Raw genomic sequence first — 21,001 nt, 5'->3', positions numbered from 1 at the left:
GCCTGATCACCTCATCTGTCTCCTGAGAAATCTCTATGTGGGACAAGAAGCTACAGATAGAACTGGATAAAGAACAACTGTTTGGTTCAAAATTGGGAAAGGAGTATGACAAGGCTGTATATTGTTTCCCTGCTTATTTAACTTATATGCAGAATTCATCATCCGAAAGGCTGGAATGGATGAATCCCAAGCCGGAATTAAAACTGCAGGAAGAAAAATAACAACCTCAGACATGCAGATGGCAAAACTTTTGATGGTAGAAAGTGAGGAGGAATTAAAAACCTTTTAATGAGGGTAAAAGAAGAGAGCGCAAAATATGGCCTGAAGCTCAACATTAAAAAAACTAAGATCATGGCCACTGGTCCCATCACCTGGCAAATAGAAGGAGAAGAAATGGAGGCAGTGAGAGATTTTACTTTCTTCGGCTCCATTATCATGGCAGATGGTAACAGCAGTCACGAAATTAAAAGACGCCTGCTTCTTGGAAGAAAAGCAATGACAAACCTAGACAGCATCTTAAAAAGCAGAGACATCACCTTGCTGACAAAGGTCTGTAAAGTTAAAGCTATGGTTTTCCCAGTAGTGATGTATGGAAGTGAGAGCTGGACTATAAAGAAGGCTGATCGCCAAAGAATTGATGCATTTGAATTATGGTCTTGGAGGAGGCTCTTGAGAGTCCCATGGATGAGTGGGGTATAAATAATAAATTATTATTATTATTATTATTATCCATTCTGAAGGATATCAGCTCTGAGTGCTCACTGGAAGGACAGATTCTGAAGCTTACGGTCCAATACTTTGGCCACCTCATGAGAAGAGAAGACTCCCTAGGTAAGACCCTGATGTTGGGAAAGATTGAGGGCACAAGGAGAAGGGGACTACAGAGGACAAGATGGTTGGACAGTGTTCTCGAAGCTACCAACATGAGTTTGACCAAGCTGCGGGAGGCAGTGGAAGACAGGTGTGCCTGGTGTGCTCTGGTCCACGGGGTCACGAAGAGTCGGACATGACTAAACGACTAAACAACAACAACAACAACAGTAGTAAGATAAAACACACAGTAACCCATAGGCTGCAAGCAGCTCTTGGCTGTACTCTGTACAGCCTGCCAAGTTCCCGGGGAGCCCTATTAACTCCCTCCAGCTCATTGGGCAGCAACTGGATGGCAAAGAAAAACAATCACTTTCCATAGCTGCTTGATTGTAATAAAACCTCGAAGCAGTTTACAAAACAAAACATTTAAAATATCAACAAAAAGACAGTTAAAAACAGGTATTGAAAAATTCAAACACTGATTATAATCAACAATCAGCTAAAAACAGATTAAAACCTAAGTACCTTCTGCATGTCTAGATTAGCTTGCCTAAACAAAAAGGTTTTAAGCAGGCACCTGCCATATGTCTACAGGCAGGGAGTTCCTCTATACAGCAGGGAACCACACTAAAAGATTGATTTATTACAATTGAAGAACAAGCATTATATGGCACCTGTAACAGTGCTAGTCCCACAGACTGGAGTGGGTGAGTGGGAATATATAAAGGAGATCGCAGTGATCAAAAGATTACTGTCCCCATGCTACTAATGCAAAATTGCAGGGTAGTGTACCTCCCTCCAGAAATCCCAGAACTATCCATGCCACTGTTTTCATTTTGCTTTTGCCATTGCAGATAGTGATCTTGGCTGCATCAGGATCACTAGAAGGCCTTAAAGCCTCCACTCCCCAGTGATCCAACTAAATATGCCAACTAAATATGTTTTGTTTCATCAGCCATTTACTATAAGCTCTTGTTCAGAAAATACATGAGTAACTTACTGAACAACTTGATTTAAGTAAATTATTAAATAATTCATTTTGTTTTTATAAAGATGTCATTCTATACCTGCTTACCCGGGAGTAATCCATATTGGATTCAATAGGACTTACTTCTGAGTGGCATGTATAGGATTTCATAGTAATCCCTCTTTTTTTAAATCAGTGCAACTTGAAGGCTAGTGAGTACTGATGAGATGTTCCTAATGCCAGCTCTCAGTTGGAAATAATTTAAGATAAAGCAAGACCCCTGCCTTCACTATACATAACAGCTCCACATGGATTCCTGGCGAAAATGCTTAGGTGTATGATGAAGGCTGCATGCATCATCCATTAGTATGAGATGACAAGGTTACTCAAAATAAATGAGTTAAGGTTTCTAAATGCATATCAACCCAAACACTTATTATGTAGTACTATGTCTAACCACAACAGGACCACTCAACATGAAAGGCTTGTGGATTACAAACATAGCCTATGATGATCCCATTCTTCCTACAGCTTTATACAGGCACAAGTGGGGTTTTTTTGCTACTTCAGAATACATTGCTGCATTACTCCCTTATTATTCTCATTACAGTAATGCTGAACTAACAGTGGCTGACGCAGCAGTAAATTGGCTGCATGTACGACCACACAAATCTGAGGAGACCCACAGACCACTGAAGTACTTACTACAATATCTGACAGCACAAATGCATTGTAGTCCTATGCACAATGAACAGTTTATGCAGAAAGATCTTTGCATTCATGGAGATTACTACTAAAAGAAATACAATTGCAGACCTAAATATCATATTTATTGTCTCTATTCAATTTTCCAAATAGATTTACTATTGATGATATTCACAGAAAATAAACTTCAGGAACAGCTATGTTAGTTCGCTGTATCAAAAATAGCAAGAAATTTTGTGGTACTATTAAGCCTAATGAATTCAGATACAATGAAAAGGATTCTGACCCACAAACATTTAGCCACAATAAAATTGTTGGGCTGGTATCCAACATTAGTCATACTCAGTGGGCCAGTTATTGATTTACTGAGTCTACTCTGAGTATGACTAACACTGGACACCACCCTTAGTCTTTTGCTGTTGTTTTACTAAAAATAAATACATTAATTGTTAAATTTGTTTGACTTATTGAAGTTTAAGCAAAAATATATTGAAAAATTGGAAGACGTTTTTGTCACCCATCACAATTAAGCATCTTCCTTTTGCATGCCCTGTTGCATTCTCCCTGTTGCATGCAGCGACTGTACTTCACAATACGTCAGAGCAGGCTCAGCCTCCAAACAGCACTGAGTATCCCAAAATTTCATCTGAAATTTCTTCCTGTCCATGAATACTCCATAATTTCCCATTTCCCATTGATAATGGACAACTTCACACTAGCATGTCTTAAAATAATAATAATACTGAGCCAGAATGTGTGTGTATGTGATATTCAGTGAGCATATTATTTTTCTTGGACATTCATAGCACTCTTAATTTATTTATTAGAATTTTCAATTACCTCATTCAAATGCCCCATGTTAGATAACACTTTAAAAGTCCACATAAAACCATTGCAATAAGCATCTGTTAAAGTATGTGGGTGGAATTCAACAGAGCAATGAAGAAATTGTTCTGTCATTTCTGCTTGCTTGATGAAATGACTTCCCCTCTGTCCCGTGTACCTTGGTCAAGGTGGGGAAGTCTTCTGACCTCTTAGAGTGGATTTTTTTTGGGGAGGTGAGAGTCATAGGGGGGAAGAACAGAAAGCCCCTTTACACTAGCAGGGGTCCTCAAGCTGGCTTCTACTAGTGGAACAGGGTAGCTGAATCCAGCCTTATATTTTATTATTATTCTATTTTCAATATTTATAGGTCAAAGCCCATTCAGATGTGAGAATGGACCAAGTTATAGGGACGGATAGGACCTTTAGTAGGCGCTGCCTTTCTTCCTCTCTAGGACCTGGCAAGGACCCTTATTGATCAACACTGGATTTGTGAGGTGACAGCACCTTCCTCACCATCCCATTGTGATTTGAAAATGAGGATTCTGATATTTGAACATACAGCATCTCCTGTTAAATTGCTGCACATGTTACTAGGAGTGGAGCAAGAGATACAAAATCTCGTTCTGGCCTTTCCATAATGAAAGTGCTGTGATTGCATGCAAAGTTGTCTGTATGCTCATCTGCGTAAAATATTATTTATGTAGAGTGTGGGCTCCAAAAGAAGAGTAAGTTTTGAAGTCACAGCCCAAGCTGAAAATGCTTGAGTAACTTTGCCATAAAGGTTTGTATGCTCGTTGTTTATATCTGCACACACTCTGAGAACGCAGAAATTAATTCCACAAATTAAAAATTTAAGGGTTCTTAATCTATTTGTCTAACCAACTTTCAAGGGACGTGGTATCAAGAACTTTGGTATCAATGAACAGTGGCAACACATATAACTTTTCCTTGATCCATTCTGAGAAAAAAATGTATCTCTTCCTAAAATCCTTAGATTTTAAAGGAGGTAACAATTCTGATCCCCCCATTTTTTATCTCTGTATCTTTTCCAGATATTATATAGCAACAGGTATTCTTTTTTATGAATTCCTGTATAAAATATCATGACAGTGTAAAAATACAATAAAATAGATGCACCTTCACAAGTAATGCTTTCAAAGAACAAGATATTGCTATATGATTTAACTGTGGTCAGTTTGTGCAAACACTGCACTGGATTGCTCTTTCAATTAGAAAAAGGGGGAAAGAAAGATGTATCATACACATGTTTAATAAGCTGTTTTATTGTTTTTAAAACAATATTACAAAAAACCTAATTCCTGCAATAAAAACAAATGCTATCCTTCCTCTTTCCTTAAGATACACAGTAGAATCTAACACCTTGCACCTTCAGTCCAATAAATGAAACATAAAACTTGAGATATGTCTTGCCTATAAAATGACTCATTCAGAAAATGCAAACCATATTCCTTTCAGATCTAAAGAACAACTTTCCCACATGTATTGCCAGAGTTTGTTGCAAAAATGGCTTTTAGGTCAGCTGTCCCAATGTGGGATGTGAAAAGATATAAAGATCAAATACTTGTTGTGTCCTCTTCCAAGCACATATTGCGTCAGAGGCCACCCCAAAAAGTCCCTGACTTCCATAAAAAGTGTTTTGGGTATCATAAACTGATTCAATAGGCAGGTAAACTTAGAAGCTGCAACTTAGAATGCATAGAAACTGCCCCCATAGCTCTTGGATTTCACCCACTGCATTTATTGCCAGGGTGTTAGTATTCCACCACCTAAAATACATTAATTCTTATAAAGCACCCACCTACACACAGCCACTCCCCAAAAGATCTGCTGGCATCAGAATAATATATTGTGTGTGTTAGGTTCTAAAGTTCAGTGGGTTATCAAGTCCAAACTGCCTGCCCTACAGCAGGATCCCTTTCACAAAATGGATTCATCTTGCGAGCTGTACCTATTGCTCAAGGGGATATTGGGCTAAGGAGTACAGTGTACCTTTCCTGTAAAAGGTATCTATGTCCAATACAACATTGCACAATATTTCTCACAATACCACTACATAAGCAGGCATACAATAAAAGAAGTAATTGCAATGAAGCAGTACACACGTAAATATAAATCACATACTCAACACATTCCATAACAGCACATACAACAGCCACATACAGTTATCCATTTTCTATTAAAACAAGCCAAACAGAACTTTTAATATCAGCTAGTCTACCGCAGTATTAAAACCAACTGACAACTTTAGCACAGTATATATATGCAAAAGAATATATATATTCTGTAGCAGGTATAGCAGACCAGGTGCACTGCAGACATTATGTACTACAACACCCATCATTCAGTGAGGTTGTTCTTCCTAATTGTGTTTCATAGAATTACAGAATTGGAAGGGACCACGAAGGTCGTCTAGCGCAACCCCCTGCAATGACGGAATCTCAGCTAAAGCATCCATAACAGATGGCCATCCAACCTCTGCTTAAACATCACATTTGCTTAAGTCACATTTCAAATTTCAAGTCACACTTGCACATTGCTGTACACACCAGAGAGGAGGCAGGGATATTTTCAACCAATGTGCATTACCTGTTTTGTTTCCATGCATCTGCACCCTCCTAACTCCTGTTCATGAAACTCTCTATGCATATGCATCTCCTGTCTCAAATGTACACACCTCAGCTTAACTGCGAAGTGAATGTAGCATATATATTTTTGATCAGATAGAAGCTGGTAAGGGCTGATGGGCATTGTAGTCCAACATGTATTGAGTGTACTATGTTTGCTAACCGTAGTCTAGAAAGCAATTGAGGAAATGGTTCTCCTTTCTTATTCTGAGAATCATGGCTACTTACATCCTAAAATGGCACTTCATGCCATTAGCAGTTTGATTTAAACTCAAATTTGCTTATTCCCTTCAGTATTCACATCTTGCACTAGGTAGTTCTATATTGATAGACTGTTGCCGGAATGCCCACTATCTGGTTGAACAATCAAGGCTTTTTGTGCCAATCATGACATCCCATCTTGTATTGGTAAATTCTGTTCCCATTCATTATCCACAAAAGTTATTTCTTGGGAAGCACTTATGCAGTTCCACCAACTACCAATTATTATTTTTCCCCGTATCAGGTATAAGCTACTGTTTTCCAACTTGGCTCAGAGCAAGGCTTGAGAGAGATGAAAACTAAAATTTCGTATATTCCTAACATGAATTTATGGCCCATTAGATGTGGCATACAACTACAGTATTTCTATAACTGATTTATTGCAAGAATGGCTAAGTCTCTGTTAAACAACTAAATGAATAAACTTCAGTCGCAACTATACTTAATGCTGAAGTAAATACTTTCACATCCTGATGCCCTTCTGCAGAAATATGTTGAGGATCATGTTAAGAAAGTAACATTTTCCACATACTGCAACAAGGAGTTTCTATAATTTAGTTCATTCTTGAACTAATGCTGCAGGAATCAACACTAAACTTTGATTATACCAGACCACTGGCACCCATCTACATCCCAATTTCTTGCCGTGAAAGGTTAACCACTAAGTGTGAAGTGAAAAATATTAGCTACTAACAGATAGATATCTATCAACCACATCCTCCTGCAGCACATTTGAAAGGAATCAAAGGGGTTTGGACAGAGCTGTTTTATTTAGTGCATTTAAAAAAAAAAATCAGTGAAAGCAGCTTGACCTGTCTATAATGACATAAAACTTAACTTTACTTCAGAATTAATTTAAAACACATACTGTAACAGGATTAAGATTGCCATAGGAGTGACATCAGAGTTCACATTAGAATCTGATCCATTCTACCATCAGACGTTGACCACCTGACTATTCAGTGACATCTTTCTATCTCACATGCAGCAAACAAGCAGATTACACATTATGTACATTAATTTCAAGAGAAGCACGTGGAAACCAAACACTAACAGCATCTCCATCAATCCTATGATTTTTCAAAATACTTTTATTTAAAGTAAGATTTCCTTTTATTAGTTTATACTCTCTTGCCCTCCTCCAAGTTACTATTACTATCCAACTGTCTGTCCTAGACCATTATTATCCTCTACCCCCAACAGATAAACAAAAGGAAAACAAATAGGGACAAGGGTAACTAATACATCCCAACACAAAAAACATCAAATTCATTTTAAGGAGATAAAACAGCTCTCATGTATTCCTTAGTTACTATATAAGTAATTGTGAAGCAAAGTCTTATCCCGCCTCACAGCAACCGATTTAGAAATTGGCTTTTGTGCTAACATTTTGCTTGAAAACTATATTTATACCCTAACCCTATGCATGCCAAATTGGAAGCTGTAGTGTTCAAGGGAGTTTACCTATGGAAATCATATAAAGGGTTATGACTTTGCTTATTTATCAATGAGGGCAAACCACAGCATTTCCAGTTTTGATAAGATACAATCAGTCAGAACCTTTTCATATTTTGCAAACCTTAAAATGCATGCTAATAACTGTGCATTCACCGTTACTACACAAACCTGCAGTGGTCTGTGTATTAGTATTTAACAACCAGTCTGCAGTGCTGAGCAGAGTCATGTCACCTAAAGGAAAATTGCAAAGAAAATGAAAAAGCTAGTACCTTTTCCACACATGTCCCAAAAGAATACGTACAAAAATGTATAGAAGTTTTCCATTTCTTTTTAAAATTGTTAACTAATTAATTGGCAGTGCTTCAGGCTGTGTTCCTGCAGTCTACAATCTCTAAAATATAACCTTGATTCAACATCCAGACTAATTTTTGTACTCCTTTTTATTTTTCCTCATTTCCTCATGCACCCACTATCCCTTGCTCTGGGGGATATCTTGCCTGATAAAGACTTCTGGGGAAATCACAATTTCATAACACATTGGTTGGTCCTATTAAAGGAGTTCTTTTTCTCCTTACCAGTGCACCATTTTTCTCTTTACTTGGAGCCATCACATTAAAACTTAACTTCGATGTAAGTGTGTCTATCAACGGGAAAAGTTTTCTGGATTTTGTTAAGATAAAACAGTATGCTTACATTCCAATTTTAAAATCAGAAGTCAGTGGTGTATGCGCACACAAAAAAAGATGAACAGGACAGTCCTCTGCATGTCTGGAATCAAGTCTCTGTGTTTAAAGATCTTTATTCACAGGTAAGTATGCTATGACTACATCCTCAATCAGATGTCTTTATCCAAAAGGCAGTGGTCAGTCATTAATATTGACTAAGGTTGCAATCCTAAAGATACAAATTTGCATTATTTTAATTTAGAGAAAGGGGACAAAAATGGTCTAACTGACAAAATACAATGCAGCTCCATTAGATTTAGAGGGAATGGAGGCTAAAAGTATAATCTGATAACCCAAATAGTCTTCAGTTAGAACTGAGACCAAACAAATGTTTTGGGTAAAGGGCATGGGAATAGTAAGTAAATGGATAACTCATTTGATAGATGTTTCTCATCACTGTCATTGCTATAGTCAAACTTCAGTAAGTGCTCATGAATAACCATTGGAATGTTATCTAGTTATACAGTATTTCATATCTAATAGAAAGGTAAGGCCTGGCAATCTGAGGTGGTAAACTAGTGTGTAAAGGCTCTACCATTTCAGTTTCCAGATGGGAGCTCCTCCATCCAAAATAATAGTAAAATCCACCAGATAGAAAGCTAGCTGACAGGAATCTGAAGGATACTTTCCCTGACATGCTGCTTTGTCTATGTGCAGAAGACTGTTGTTGTTTGAAGGAGTATTCTGTCATGAAAGCCCCCACCTTTAGTCCAAAGTGGCATAGTCCAGACACACATTTACCATCTCAGTGAAAATTGAGGTCTAAAGTAAACCCACCATATCACAAAAAAACCCACCAACAACTCACCTTCTGTGCCATTGGGTGTCATGGAATTATTATTTATGTGAGAATTATCAAGTTTTGGACCATTGGGAGATTCACTACTACCACTTAGTCGACTATGAGGGCTGGCTAGATCCTGCATTTCCATAGACCTAAAAAAAAAAAAAAAGTGAGTAGAAAAATTGACTACTGCTTTCAGATCTGACTGTGGAAGTACAACCCATGTCCTACCATTGATTTTACTATTTCATTCACATTCATTACTTCCTTAGTTTGCCTTACATTTTTGAGTCATTTCATACACTCATTTCATAATGGCTCTGTATAATACACAATCCTTAACAGATTTAAAATACATTTATACCTGCTTGTCTACACATTTTTATAAAGCGCAAAATTAGAGACAAAAATTAAAATGCATTGAAAAGTACATCCCAAGTGCAATACAGTCACACTGTTCGCTTGCATATAATTTACCACCCAATTACGATTTAATGGGCCTCCAAACCAAATAAAACACTTGAAGCAATAGTTGAACCTACGCTCAACTGACAAGGAATGAGATATTCCTGATGTATGTGTTTACTCTGGCAAACTACTTAATTGTTCTTCTGTTTCCGTTGAAACAAATGCAGCATTAAAACATTATTATGTCTGCTCTCTTGTTTGCTTTGTGGATTACATAAAGCGTGCCCAATTGAAAAGGGATAAGGCCAATATACAGTGAATCCATACAGGCATTAGTATGCCTTAGCACTTTGCAGTACTTGAACTGTCACTTAAAGTGAAACAAGAACAGAATCAGTGCAAATTGTCAATATTTTATAGAATATATTGCCTTTCTTGTATCTTAACTGTGCTTACGATTCCTGATCATAATAGCTTTTATAATACTCAACTTTCATTAGATTTATACTGAATAGAAGATCTGTATAATATAGTTAAGGGGCAATGTTCAAATCATGCACTCTAGAATAAGGGCCCTTCGGCATGAAGAAAGTTTTGGAACACTTGATTCATTTCTATGTAATGAAGTATCAGTTTGCATTAAGCCCAAAGTTTACAATATGCTAACATATTTTGCTTTCGTAATATTTTTGGATTAAATATTATCAGGAAAAGTTTGCACAGTATACTTGAAGTCCCCCAAATCAGTTTAACTTTGGTTGCAAAGCTGTGCACCTCCTTAAGAGTAAACCCCACTCAACTCAGTGGAATTTACTACCAAGGAAGCGTGCACAGAATTCCATTGCACATTTTCTAACATAAAAATGTATTTTACTTTCCACAGTTATATTGCTTTTACACTACAAATTTTCTCACTAATAATGCTCCATTTAAAAATTACCAGTTGGAGTCTTTTTAAATGCTAGACTACTGGTGTTACTTTCATGACCAAATCCAAACAATTTTAAAATACACAGAAGTGTATACATGAATTATAAAACATTTTAGTGCTGACTAGAACCTTTATTTAAAAGTGCATATTTAAATTACGTCTCAAAGCAGTGAAACAATATTCTCCAGTTTAAAATGAACAACAATTGAATATCATTCATATGTCTTTCACATGGAGTAAAATAACTTCATTCTAAGTAGTTTTTCCCGCTACAGAAAGGCCACTTTGATCTTATCCTTACCTGCAAATGGATGAAACAGCAACATCTGAACTGGTTTGGGATTTTTGCACCTGCAAACCAGGGACACAAATAGAAGCCTCTGTTATTCTACGTTCATGTCAGGTCTTAATCTAACTAAACAAAGAAATCTTCCTGGGGATGGTAATGCTGTCTTTTAACCAAAAGAGAAGGAGGGGGTTACTGCTGCAGTGAAAGACATATTGTCTTTAAATTGAAGCCTCAACTGTTGTTTCCTCCAGCAGGTCTATCCACCCCCCCTTGCCCATGTCATGGGGAAGGCAGCCAAATGACGGGATAGTGATTCATCACTGGCCTATGACAGCTGCACACTGGATTTCCCCTCCCCCAATCAACATGCAAAGCAGTCTTGCTAAGGTAGTTTAGGAAGAGGTGCCTGGGTAAGGTAGCTATTAACAGAGAAAATATATCTAGCAAAGGGAAGAAGCTCCCTAATGCTTTCCCCCAGCATCCTCTGAAGATCTTTCAGTTTTTGTTATCACTGGCTGAAACACAGCACCCTCCCACTCCTTTAACTCTTGACAGTCTCTTATCCTTATCATGTTAGTTTTCATCCCTCCCTCCTCCTTCCACTCCGTCATTTAAGTTTGCAAGTCCAGTTTCCAGCCAACTTTGAAGACTGCAAACCAACGCTGAAGGATTTAAAGTCAAATGCAATGCTATGCTCCTATAATTTGACTGAAAGTTTCCGAATGTTTATGTTTATCTAGGCCAGAAATTCCCCTTCCTCTTATCTGCACCTCTTCCTACAATCAAGTTAAACAAAAAAGAAGAGCATACACTTCAGAATGAATGAATATGAGCAGTACGCAAAAATATATTTCTAAAATGAACTCTGTGGTCATGAATTGCTCTTTTGCATTCTCTGTGAATGTACACTCTTTGGACTAGGGTGGGCGAGAGATTCAATAATGTTTGAAATCTAGACCCTCACTGGTTTAGTGCAGTGCTGTTGCATGTTATTAAAAAATGTGTAAGGTTGTGTTTAAATGAATAGCCTTTGATACCAGTTTCCACACTCACTCTCACACACACACGCCAAAAAAGCCACTAACAACTGCCAGCAGGTGATAAAGCCCAGGTGAAGACTGGCTGCTGGCTTGAAAGCACAAACAAAACTTCCCCAGCAAGGACATACATTGTCTAAATGTCTGAATTCAGAATTCCACCCAACCTGAACTGACATCTCTTACATGATCACAGAACAAAGACAAGCAAGATGAGGCATTTTAAGTGCCATAAAAGTCATCCAGGAAAATCTCACTTGTGTGCCTCTAGTTTTTGTTATTTTTAATCACAGACAGAATTACTACTTTAGCAGGAGTACACCACTCGTATAAGCAGCCAGACAACATATAATGTTACACACAATAGCAAAAAGCATGTACTAACACAGATAGGAAAACTGTAACTCTCCCCCCACCAAAGGTATTTAAAATGCTGCATAGTGTGCTTTTTAATAGACCATAGCAAACCAAATCAAAGTGGAGTATGAAATGTGTATTTGCAACAGCTAAGACATTTTTTAAAAAGGAAAATACAAAGGACCCAAGTGTAAGATGGAAACTTTTTACTCTTAACCCTAGACACTGCGGTGGAATGGCTTTAGGATATGTTCTCTCCTTGTACTTCTGTACACCTTTAATAAATTATAGGAGGGAACGATGCATACTTTACAGTTATCTCTTATTAACAATATGGAAGGCCATTTAAATATAATAATTTTAATTGAACTTCTAGTAATATGTATTAATGTTTTGTATATTATTTTGCTGATGTTGTAGAATATAATTTGTCAATTTCAATGAACAAAAATTGTTCTGAAAATATTCTATTACCTCTGTCTTTAAATAACTACTAGTGTATATATATATATCTCATATGCTGCAGATATTAGCATATCTTTTTAAGATTCTGTAAGCTGTGAGAGTTCATATCCAAGACCTTCATTTTCATTCGTCATACTTCAGTTACAGTCCTTTTCCTATTAAGGATTATTTAAACCATGTGTTGTGTGTTATGGTATTTAAAAATGATTCTTTAATCAAAATAACTTTAAAACTACTAATCCTTACTTAGATTGGTCAAGTGAATCCACATAGTGGTACAGGAAAAATAAATCTACTCTCAAGAATGCAAATGCAGACAACAATTAGACACAGATGTTGGTGAAATTAGTTACAATTTACAAAATGCTACACTTTACATGCTTTCAGTTTTTTATGCAGGATGCGAAATTACAGTGCAGTGAGTAACTGCACTTAGGATGCCCAGTTTTTGGAAAGCAACATATGTATGAATAGCGTTTCACAGTTACTGCTACTTTAATATGTCTGCATCTACTGTCATCTAATACAGCCTTACCAACAAAGTATATGGTCTTCTATGGCTCATTAATTATTGCACAAGTAGGAAGATTACAGCAATAATTAAAATCTACTCAAGAAAGAATACTTTAAAAATGGGAGGGAGAATTGCTACAATGAGCAAATGCCATGCGCAGGGAAATCAGGCCAACAATATTTTAAATAAAACATTCGGAAAAATCACATGATTACTACTTAGGAAGTGGCTTTAAAAGGCTAAAAAATGTTTGACTAACATTGCCTCTTAGTATTTCTAAAATGAAAAAGAAAGGATTGTGATGGCAAAGCTACTAGCATCTTAAATAACACCAAAATGACACTTAAGTATCTTAAAGCAGTAACGTCTAATTCTGATTAGTTAATGAGATCTTTTAATTTTGGGTTTTTTCTAATTAAATTTATAATTCTTCACAGATGTAGGTTTTGTTGATGTTCAATTTGTCGCTCTCATTTTGTTAAACCTCACATAGTACTCCACCAATCCACTGAATAGCCACATTAAATCTGTTAATACCATGCTCTTCAACCCCAGAAATTATTTCCAGAAGGCAAACTTGCTTTGAGAGATCATCAAACAAGACTTAAGGTACACATTTTATCACATTTTCCCTACCACAGAGCTCAAGATGCAGGAGAAAATTCATGACTTTTGCACTGTTTATTATACTTTGGTAAATTACAAATCAAAAGCATCTGACAGAAAATCATGTATGAAGCCAAAAAGTTAATAATGTTCTGTGAAAAGTAAACTGTAAATGGGAAGGGATTCTAAATCTCAGCACCATAGAACAAATAAAATGTAGGTACTTGTCTAAATTATTGGTTTTCCAGACTTTTTTTCACTTGCTAGAAGCAATTCTTATAAATGACTATAATTTAGAACATTTCTTCCAGCTGAAAGAAAAAAATCAAAGTAAAAAATGCTATGCTTATTCAAACAAATATAGCTCACATGTGAGTTAGTAACTTACTTTCAACCACAGTTGTGATCTAAACCAGAAATCGTAAAGACAATGGGAACTTTCTAATCATATTTTTTTATATCTGAAACTGCATTTTCCCCCGCAAAGTTAACACCTTCTACATAAAACATTGACAAAAATGGAAATAAAAAAAATGAAGAAAACCACAATTCTTAACTTCAGTATTTTACAAAACCCTGCCAATCTTCAATATGGGCTACCTCCAAATGCTAAAGTATTTAAATGCACTTTTTAAAACCATGTGCTTTAAAAATGTAACCGTATTATTAAAACTAGATTAAATTAGTGCATCAATCCCCCAAACAGAATATTATAATGATAATCTCCCTAAATACATCTGAAATTTTGACATATCACTGAAATTTAAAAACAGAAGACATATGTCACTGTGACAATGCTTCTGAAACAACAAAAATGTAACTTTGAAGTTGCAGTCTTAAAGTCTCTTAGTTTGTACACAATGGTACTTACTTCCAAGTAAACATGCCCAGCATTGCATTGTATGTTGCACTTTGTGTAACAACTTTTTAGTTACTATTAAACATTCAACAAAACCCCACTCATTTGTTCCCTCTCATTTGGATCTGTGTTAACCCCTGCTGCGACCACCACAACTGAAACAATGGCTTGTTTTTTTTAAAAAAAATCTGTCACTGTGCTGGGTTTTCAGCTTCCTAAAGCTAAAGATAGGTCATTAAGCAACAAAGCTGAACCTCAGGTAATGCCAAAATTCCATTAATATGTATTTTATACACACGCAGCGTCATGCATTTATGAAATCCATAATTCTCTTGAGGCTAGTAGAAAGAAACCTCCAAGAAACCTTAAAATGCAGATTCCAGAAAGTATGCATGAAGGGGAGGGGGAAGAGAGACAAAAAACAAAACAAGTCACACACACTCACACCATTCTGATGATCTAAAAAAAATTATCCCTAAAGCTGACCATCTGGACTTTCCTTTCATTAAAAGATAAACTTACATTTATTATTGGCTTTAAAAGTGACTTCTGCACTCCCCCTCCCCATTAAAGTGCACCTAAAATTTGGGCTCGAGGGTAATTTTATATAATTTGATGGCTGGTTGTTGTTTTTTGGATTTTTTTAAAGAATATTTTGACGTTCATAAAACAGCTTCAAGAAAAACATTTTTATAAATTTGTGAGTAAGGAGATTCATAAGCATGATGTAAAGTATGCCTGGGCTTTAAAGAGGTCGTTTCCTAATTCGAAGTGTTGAGTTTCCAGCAGTACCTAACGTCATATATAATATTGTCAGGGAGCTGTTTATTTTGCCATTTTGATAAAGCCCTCCTTTAAGGTTCAGCAGAGCTTTGCCAGCATTTAAACATATTAAGCAGGATTTCCTGCTTCGGCAAGAGCTGTCAGTCTCTGCCATATGTCCCCCTTTCTCTGTTCTTCTGAATTCTTGTGCCTTTCAGCCACGTCTATAAAAATTCATATATATATATGAATATATATAGTCACTCAGCATTGTGTTCTTTATTTTCAGTGACCCTCGAACACTTTAGAAAACCCAAACACAAGGCACAAAATGCAAGTTGAACACAAATAAAGAGCTGAGAGCCATGTAGCATTTGATTTGGGGGGAGCCAGCCGGGAAACACAATTAACTGCAAAAAGTGACGTATATTAGATATTAATTGGAGTTGGGAGTTGGGGGGGGAGGAGATAGAGAGAGAGAAAGAGAAAGAAAGAGAGAAAGAAAGAAAAAGAAAGAAACGTGCAGGAGATCCAGTCGTGGAAGATTACTGAGATTCTTGGAAAAGTACAAACTTGTTTTGCAAACAGGCCACGGACGAAGGTGCTTTTCGTCTGAAAGCAAAAACAAAAACAAAAAAGTGTCCTCTCTCCCTGTTTTGCAAGATGGGGCAGCTGTTGTCAAATCCATGCAGTTTTTGAAACAGCCGGGTTCGTACTTACAGTGAACGGCTTTGCTGCATCCACCAAGTATTATGGGCTGCCTTCACGCTGGCGCTTAACTTAAAGCCCAACCAACCGTTGCTCACATAGTTTTGTTTTGGTTGTTTTTTTTTTAAATTCCTGGGTGAAAAGCTCTCTCTCTCTCTAGCCTGGTTTGGGCTTAAAAAAAAAAAAGTTTTTACTTTTTATTTTATTTTTTTAAGTCCCCCCTCGAGCAGAAGCGCAGCTCAGTCTGGAGGGGAAAAATCCGAGTTGAGAGCAGAGGGTGGCTGAGGAGCGAGCGAGAGACTGACTGGACTGACTGACTTCTGTTGCTGCTGCTGCTGCTGCCGCCGCCGCGGGCTGTGCCTGCCAAGCGAGTGTGTGTGTGTGTGTGTGTGTGTGTGTGTGTGTGTGTGTGTGAGGGAGAGAGAGGTGGGGTGGCTGTGGGGAGCGGAGCTGAGGGAGGGCGCTGTGTCTTCGGCGAAGAAATTGAAAACAGCCACCGAGGGCTTTCCCAGGAAGGCTTAAAGTCGGAAGTGGCACCGAGGGGCCCGTCTCCGGCAGCGGCAGCACCCAGCTCTGAGGAGGACGCCGCCGCCGCTCCGAAATTCCCGCTCAAACGCCGCTTCGGGAAGAAGCCGCGGCGCGCGCGCTCTCCCTCTCCCGCTCGGCTCCTCAGCGAAGGCGGCCGGAGATATTATCTGTGGGGAAGCTGAGCAGACAAAGGAGCGGCAGCCCAATCTTCATCTCTTCCCCCTCTCCATATAGGTGGTTTTATATTTTATTTTTTTGCCCAGTCTTGTAGGTCTGCCTCGAGGCTTCTCTCTCTCTCTCTCTCTCTCTCTCTCTCTCTCTCTCTCTCTCTCCTTCTCCCCCTTTTGTTTATTTGTAATGCAAACCACAGCTATTCTCTTGTCCTTAAAAAATAAATAAATGCTAACACAATCGAACCGAGAGAGCCCTGGGCTGGCTTGCCTCAGAGGCAAACCTTTGCTGGCGAGCAGTTTGGGTATGCAAATGAAGGATCCCGCGGTATGTGAATAAACAGCTGTGGGGGAAGAATGCGGCCCGAGCGCGCCCTGTCAAGAAGCGCGCGGGATTTCTCTCCCTCTCTCTCTCTCCCTCTCTCTCTCTTTGCTGCTGCTTCTGAGGCACCATCACCACCAAACCATTTATAGCTTCGGAGAAGAGGCACGGGAAAGCCAGTTCTCCACCTTCCGAGCTAGAGAGAGCATAATTAGCTTTCCTCAGCCGAGAGCCTTGGGGGATACTGGGGGGGCGGGGGCGGATTTAAGCCCCTCTGAACGGGGCAGTTTCTTTTAAGTGAGGTTTCTTACCGTCCCGAAGCGGACGACAAAACGCGGGATCCAGCCGGGAGAAGCTCCATAAGGAAGGGGACGATCGAGTCCACTCTTTACAATAATAATAATAATATCACGCAACATTCACGTCTGAACTTGACTTGGGCGCGCGTAGCAGATTCGTCCTCTGCTGCGTAAGGAAAGGGGCAAAAATATCCACATAAAAAGTCAGTTCAGAAATATTTAACCTACACTAAACCCTGCCCTGTGCCAACATCAAGCAATCTGACACGATAACCACAAACCTTTCAACAGTTCATAATGTGCAGATACAAATGATGGTGGGCAAAATGAATCATTTAAACACACTTCGACTTGGATTTCATTTTTAGAGCAATTGCACCTCATCCTTATTCATACTTGGTGGTGCACAGTGTCTTTTTACATTAATTGTGTTTTTATCTGTCCTTTGTGTACATAAAAACTCAAGCTAGGAAAGAATCTAGTGGGAATATTTTTGGTAACTGATGTCTTTTTAAAAGAATGATATTTTAATACAATTACCGTTCTTCGAAAAATCGAACTACACATCACCAGAGAAGCAGTGCCCCCCCCCCACAATAACAGAGTTATTCTGAGCTATTTAAACCAATCTCACCATAAGATATACGTTTATAAATAAGCACAGCCTCTTCCACAATACAAATAATTTTCTCACAAGGAGATAAACACTGTGAATTGTACACATAGCTTACTTATACAAGTTCAAATGCCCTAACTAAAACTGGTTTCCGACTCACATTCATAATTTTGTCTCAGACTCTGTTATCATATATTGAGTATAGCCTTACCTTCCATTAACAAACTTTGTGATTGAAAACAACTCTCATAAATAGAAAATACCTTCTGGCTGCAATGTCCAACTGGTATACATTCTGAAGAAAATCTATCAATAAAACTTTCCACCAAGCAAAAAAGTTGTGCCTAACAGTCTTAAGCTGATACACCAAGGGTCTCTATTTGCTTAGCGCTGGCAAAAAAAAATATCATGGGATAGACACCTACCATATATGGAAGGTTAAGGTCAAAATCCACATATTTCTATTGGATCTGTTCATGGAGCCAGTATAAACAGAGATGCTTGCCTTCTTTATATCGCTTAAACGTCATACTCAAAGTGTTCTTTATAATGGTTCATTAAACTGCACTAGAAATAAATTTATTTGCAATATTTTAATTTTCTTAGGCAAGATTTTACTAAAACGAAATCCTTATATTTACTATGACACAAGGAATAGCCATTGCTTTGGGTTTTATTTTCATTCTAAGCAATCTGTTAAAAGAATATGTTATTGATGTTTATCAGCATAAATTTGTTTCTCCAGCACACTGTTAAAATGAAAACATTAGAAAAGTTGGTACACATTGTATGTAGATAACTATTAAACCTTGCTTTCTTCCCCAGAAACACACAACTGCTGGAAATAATTTTGCAAATATGCAAAGAATAAAAAAGTGAGGTAATGTACCAAGCCTGATATATTTCTACTATACAAATACAATACTAACCCAGTCTCCCCCCCCCCAATACAGTTTTATTAACTACATTAAGGCTGCAAGCCTACATACACTTACATGGGAGTAAGTTTTACTGAACTCAGTGGGGCTTACTTCCGAGAAGTCATGTATCAAATTGCTCTTTCAGAAGTTTTACAATAGATACTAAAGCAATTGCTTTCCATGGTTAAAAATTTGTACTGAAATCATTTGAAGGTTACACGATGAATTCAGTCTGAATGTATCCAATGTCAAAATCATTTATACTCAAATATGTATTTACAGTGGTTGACAGACAAGTAGCTAATTTTATGTACAAGATAGATATATTCAAGTCTGGAAAGACTAATCTACCTTGGATTTGCAAGAGATTCATTGGTGAACATTTTAATAATCCTTTAGTAAAGCATTCATTCATACTTCATACAGTGAGTGGAGATATAAAGGATCATAGCTTTGTAGGTCTGTGTTAAACTCCTGATCTGACTATTTGTATATAATTATTTGACAAAATGCCAGTAGAATCTGAAAAAAAATACCTGTTTCAGCATAAGCATTCCTTTTTAAATGTAATTTACAAACCACAGATTTGCTATTTTCAGCAAGGGTAAAATAAGCTCTGTTTGATTTCACTATGAGCCTTATTTATATTATCTGAAGCGCCCTTCTTGACTTTATATGAGCAGATTCCTGGGTTCTGCATAGGGAAATGTGTTAATTTTCATACATTGTTTCTGCTCTTAATGTCACCAAGGTCCAATCAACCCTCTCCAATTCACAGTTCTTGCATGCAACTTATCTGGCACTAAATTATATTAATATCAGTAGGACTTAATCCAACACATGCATTTAAGATCAAGGTGTTGGACAATGATCCTGAAACTTTATAGCCTGTGATCCCAAGCAAGGACATGCTCTTCTACTAAAATCAATGGGAATTATTTCTTTATATGCCTTTTTAAGCTTGAGAAGTCTGAAAAAAGCATTCTAAAATCCCACTGACATGCTACATATTATTTATTTGTCTAATAAATTTTCAGACATGTTACTGGAGAAGACTCCTTCTGAGGAGACATAGCTGGGGTTTTGTTTTGTTAAAAAAAATACAAAATACAATAAAGCAATAAAAAAGTCAAATGGTGTTAATTTTTTTTAAACCACCCTCAAATTCAGAAATTTCCAAGCAGTTCACAATAACTCATAAGACATAGTAAAATAACATTAATCAATAAATATAGCAGAGAAAAAGTTTTTTTTTTAATTCAAATCACATGCCAACTGCTGGTTTGAACTAGAAGTTTTCACCTGACTCTTAAAAATCTACAGGGAAGAACTCTAGCAGGCTCCTCTAGGAAAAGAAAGCATAGAGCAGGCCCCACAACCAAGAAGGTCCTGTAGGATGTCCTTCCCAACAGACACAGAAGTTGGTCCTCTCCTTCAAATCTCAGCAAATGAATTTTGAAAGCTGAAGAGTTTGATATTTAGCAGCATTTTGCATCACTTGCAAAAGGTGAAACAAAGGCAATACATTTGCTTAAGGCATCTTCAAATTATATCCTGCCATCTCTTAAATCCTTAAAGAGCAATTTACTCCATAAATAGTCCTTGTTTAACAGAATCTGGTAACTATGTACTGGAATGCAAATCTTGCAGTATGCAAATGTTACAAATTACTTCCCTCCCACTCATCTTAAGGAGCTGATTTAAACACCCTCAAAAGATTGCACATTCCCAGTGTAATATTCTAATTTTTTTATCTTTGAACAGAAGCCCTCAAAGCTGTATCAAAAAAACTGCTTTTGAAACTCCACTATGCATAATGGATCTTGACTCTCCTAGTCAGAAATACATGTCAGAATGTGTGTGTGTGTGAATCATACTCAGAGTAGACGCACTGAAATTAATAGACATGCGTAATCTCATTCTGAATATGAATAATGTTGGCTACAACTATGATTCTATGAACTCATAGTTTTGATGTTTGAATCTTTACTCTCTGTTCCTAAATTACTTATCTTGATCCACCAAGG

At 37.4% G+C, this 21,001-nt stretch overlaps 1 protein-coding gene and 1 long non-coding RNA gene across 15 annotated transcripts in view; one reads left to right on the top strand and one right to left on the bottom strand.

Moving 5' to 3' along the window:
- Positions 1-18,426, bottom strand: part of EYA1 (EYA transcriptional coactivator and phosphatase 1) — an 81,035-nt gene extending 62,609 nt beyond the window's left edge. For 3 of the 14 annotated variants that reach the window (XM_083451109.1, XM_083451110.1, XM_083451112.1), the window contains exons 1-3: positions 16,132-16,487; positions 10,824-10,873; positions 9,208-9,335 (exon numbers count right to left, since the gene is read on the bottom strand). In XM_083451109.1, coding sequence (XP_083307235.1) covers positions 9,208-9,331 — 124 coding nt within the window. In that variant the 5' untranslated portion in view covers positions 9,332-9,335; positions 10,824-10,873; positions 16,132-16,487. Of the gene's footprint in view, positions 1-7,842; positions 7,906-9,207; positions 9,336-10,823; positions 12,619-14,661; positions 15,058-15,984; positions 16,024-16,131; positions 17,385-18,265 lie in introns of those variants that run through there. The other 11 variants (XM_083451108.1, XM_083451120.1, XM_083451119.1 and 8 more) reach the window with 10 other exon arrangements.
- Positions 16,746-20,085, top strand: LOC310682573. The gene is made up of 3 exons (XR_014514010.1): positions 16,746-16,881; positions 18,880-18,934; positions 20,012-20,085. It is a non-coding gene; the product is annotated as an uncharacterized lncRNA (long non-coding RNA).
- Positions 20,086-21,001: the final 916 nt, after the last annotated feature.

Source organism: Podarcis tiliguerta (genome assembly GCF_965153285.1).
Source record: "Podarcis tiliguerta genome assembly, chromosome: 7".
Lineage (NCBI taxonomy): Eukaryota > Metazoa > Chordata > Lepidosauria > Squamata > Lacertidae > Podarcis > Podarcis tiliguerta.
This window is presented reverse-complemented; position numbering and strand designations above follow the sequence as displayed.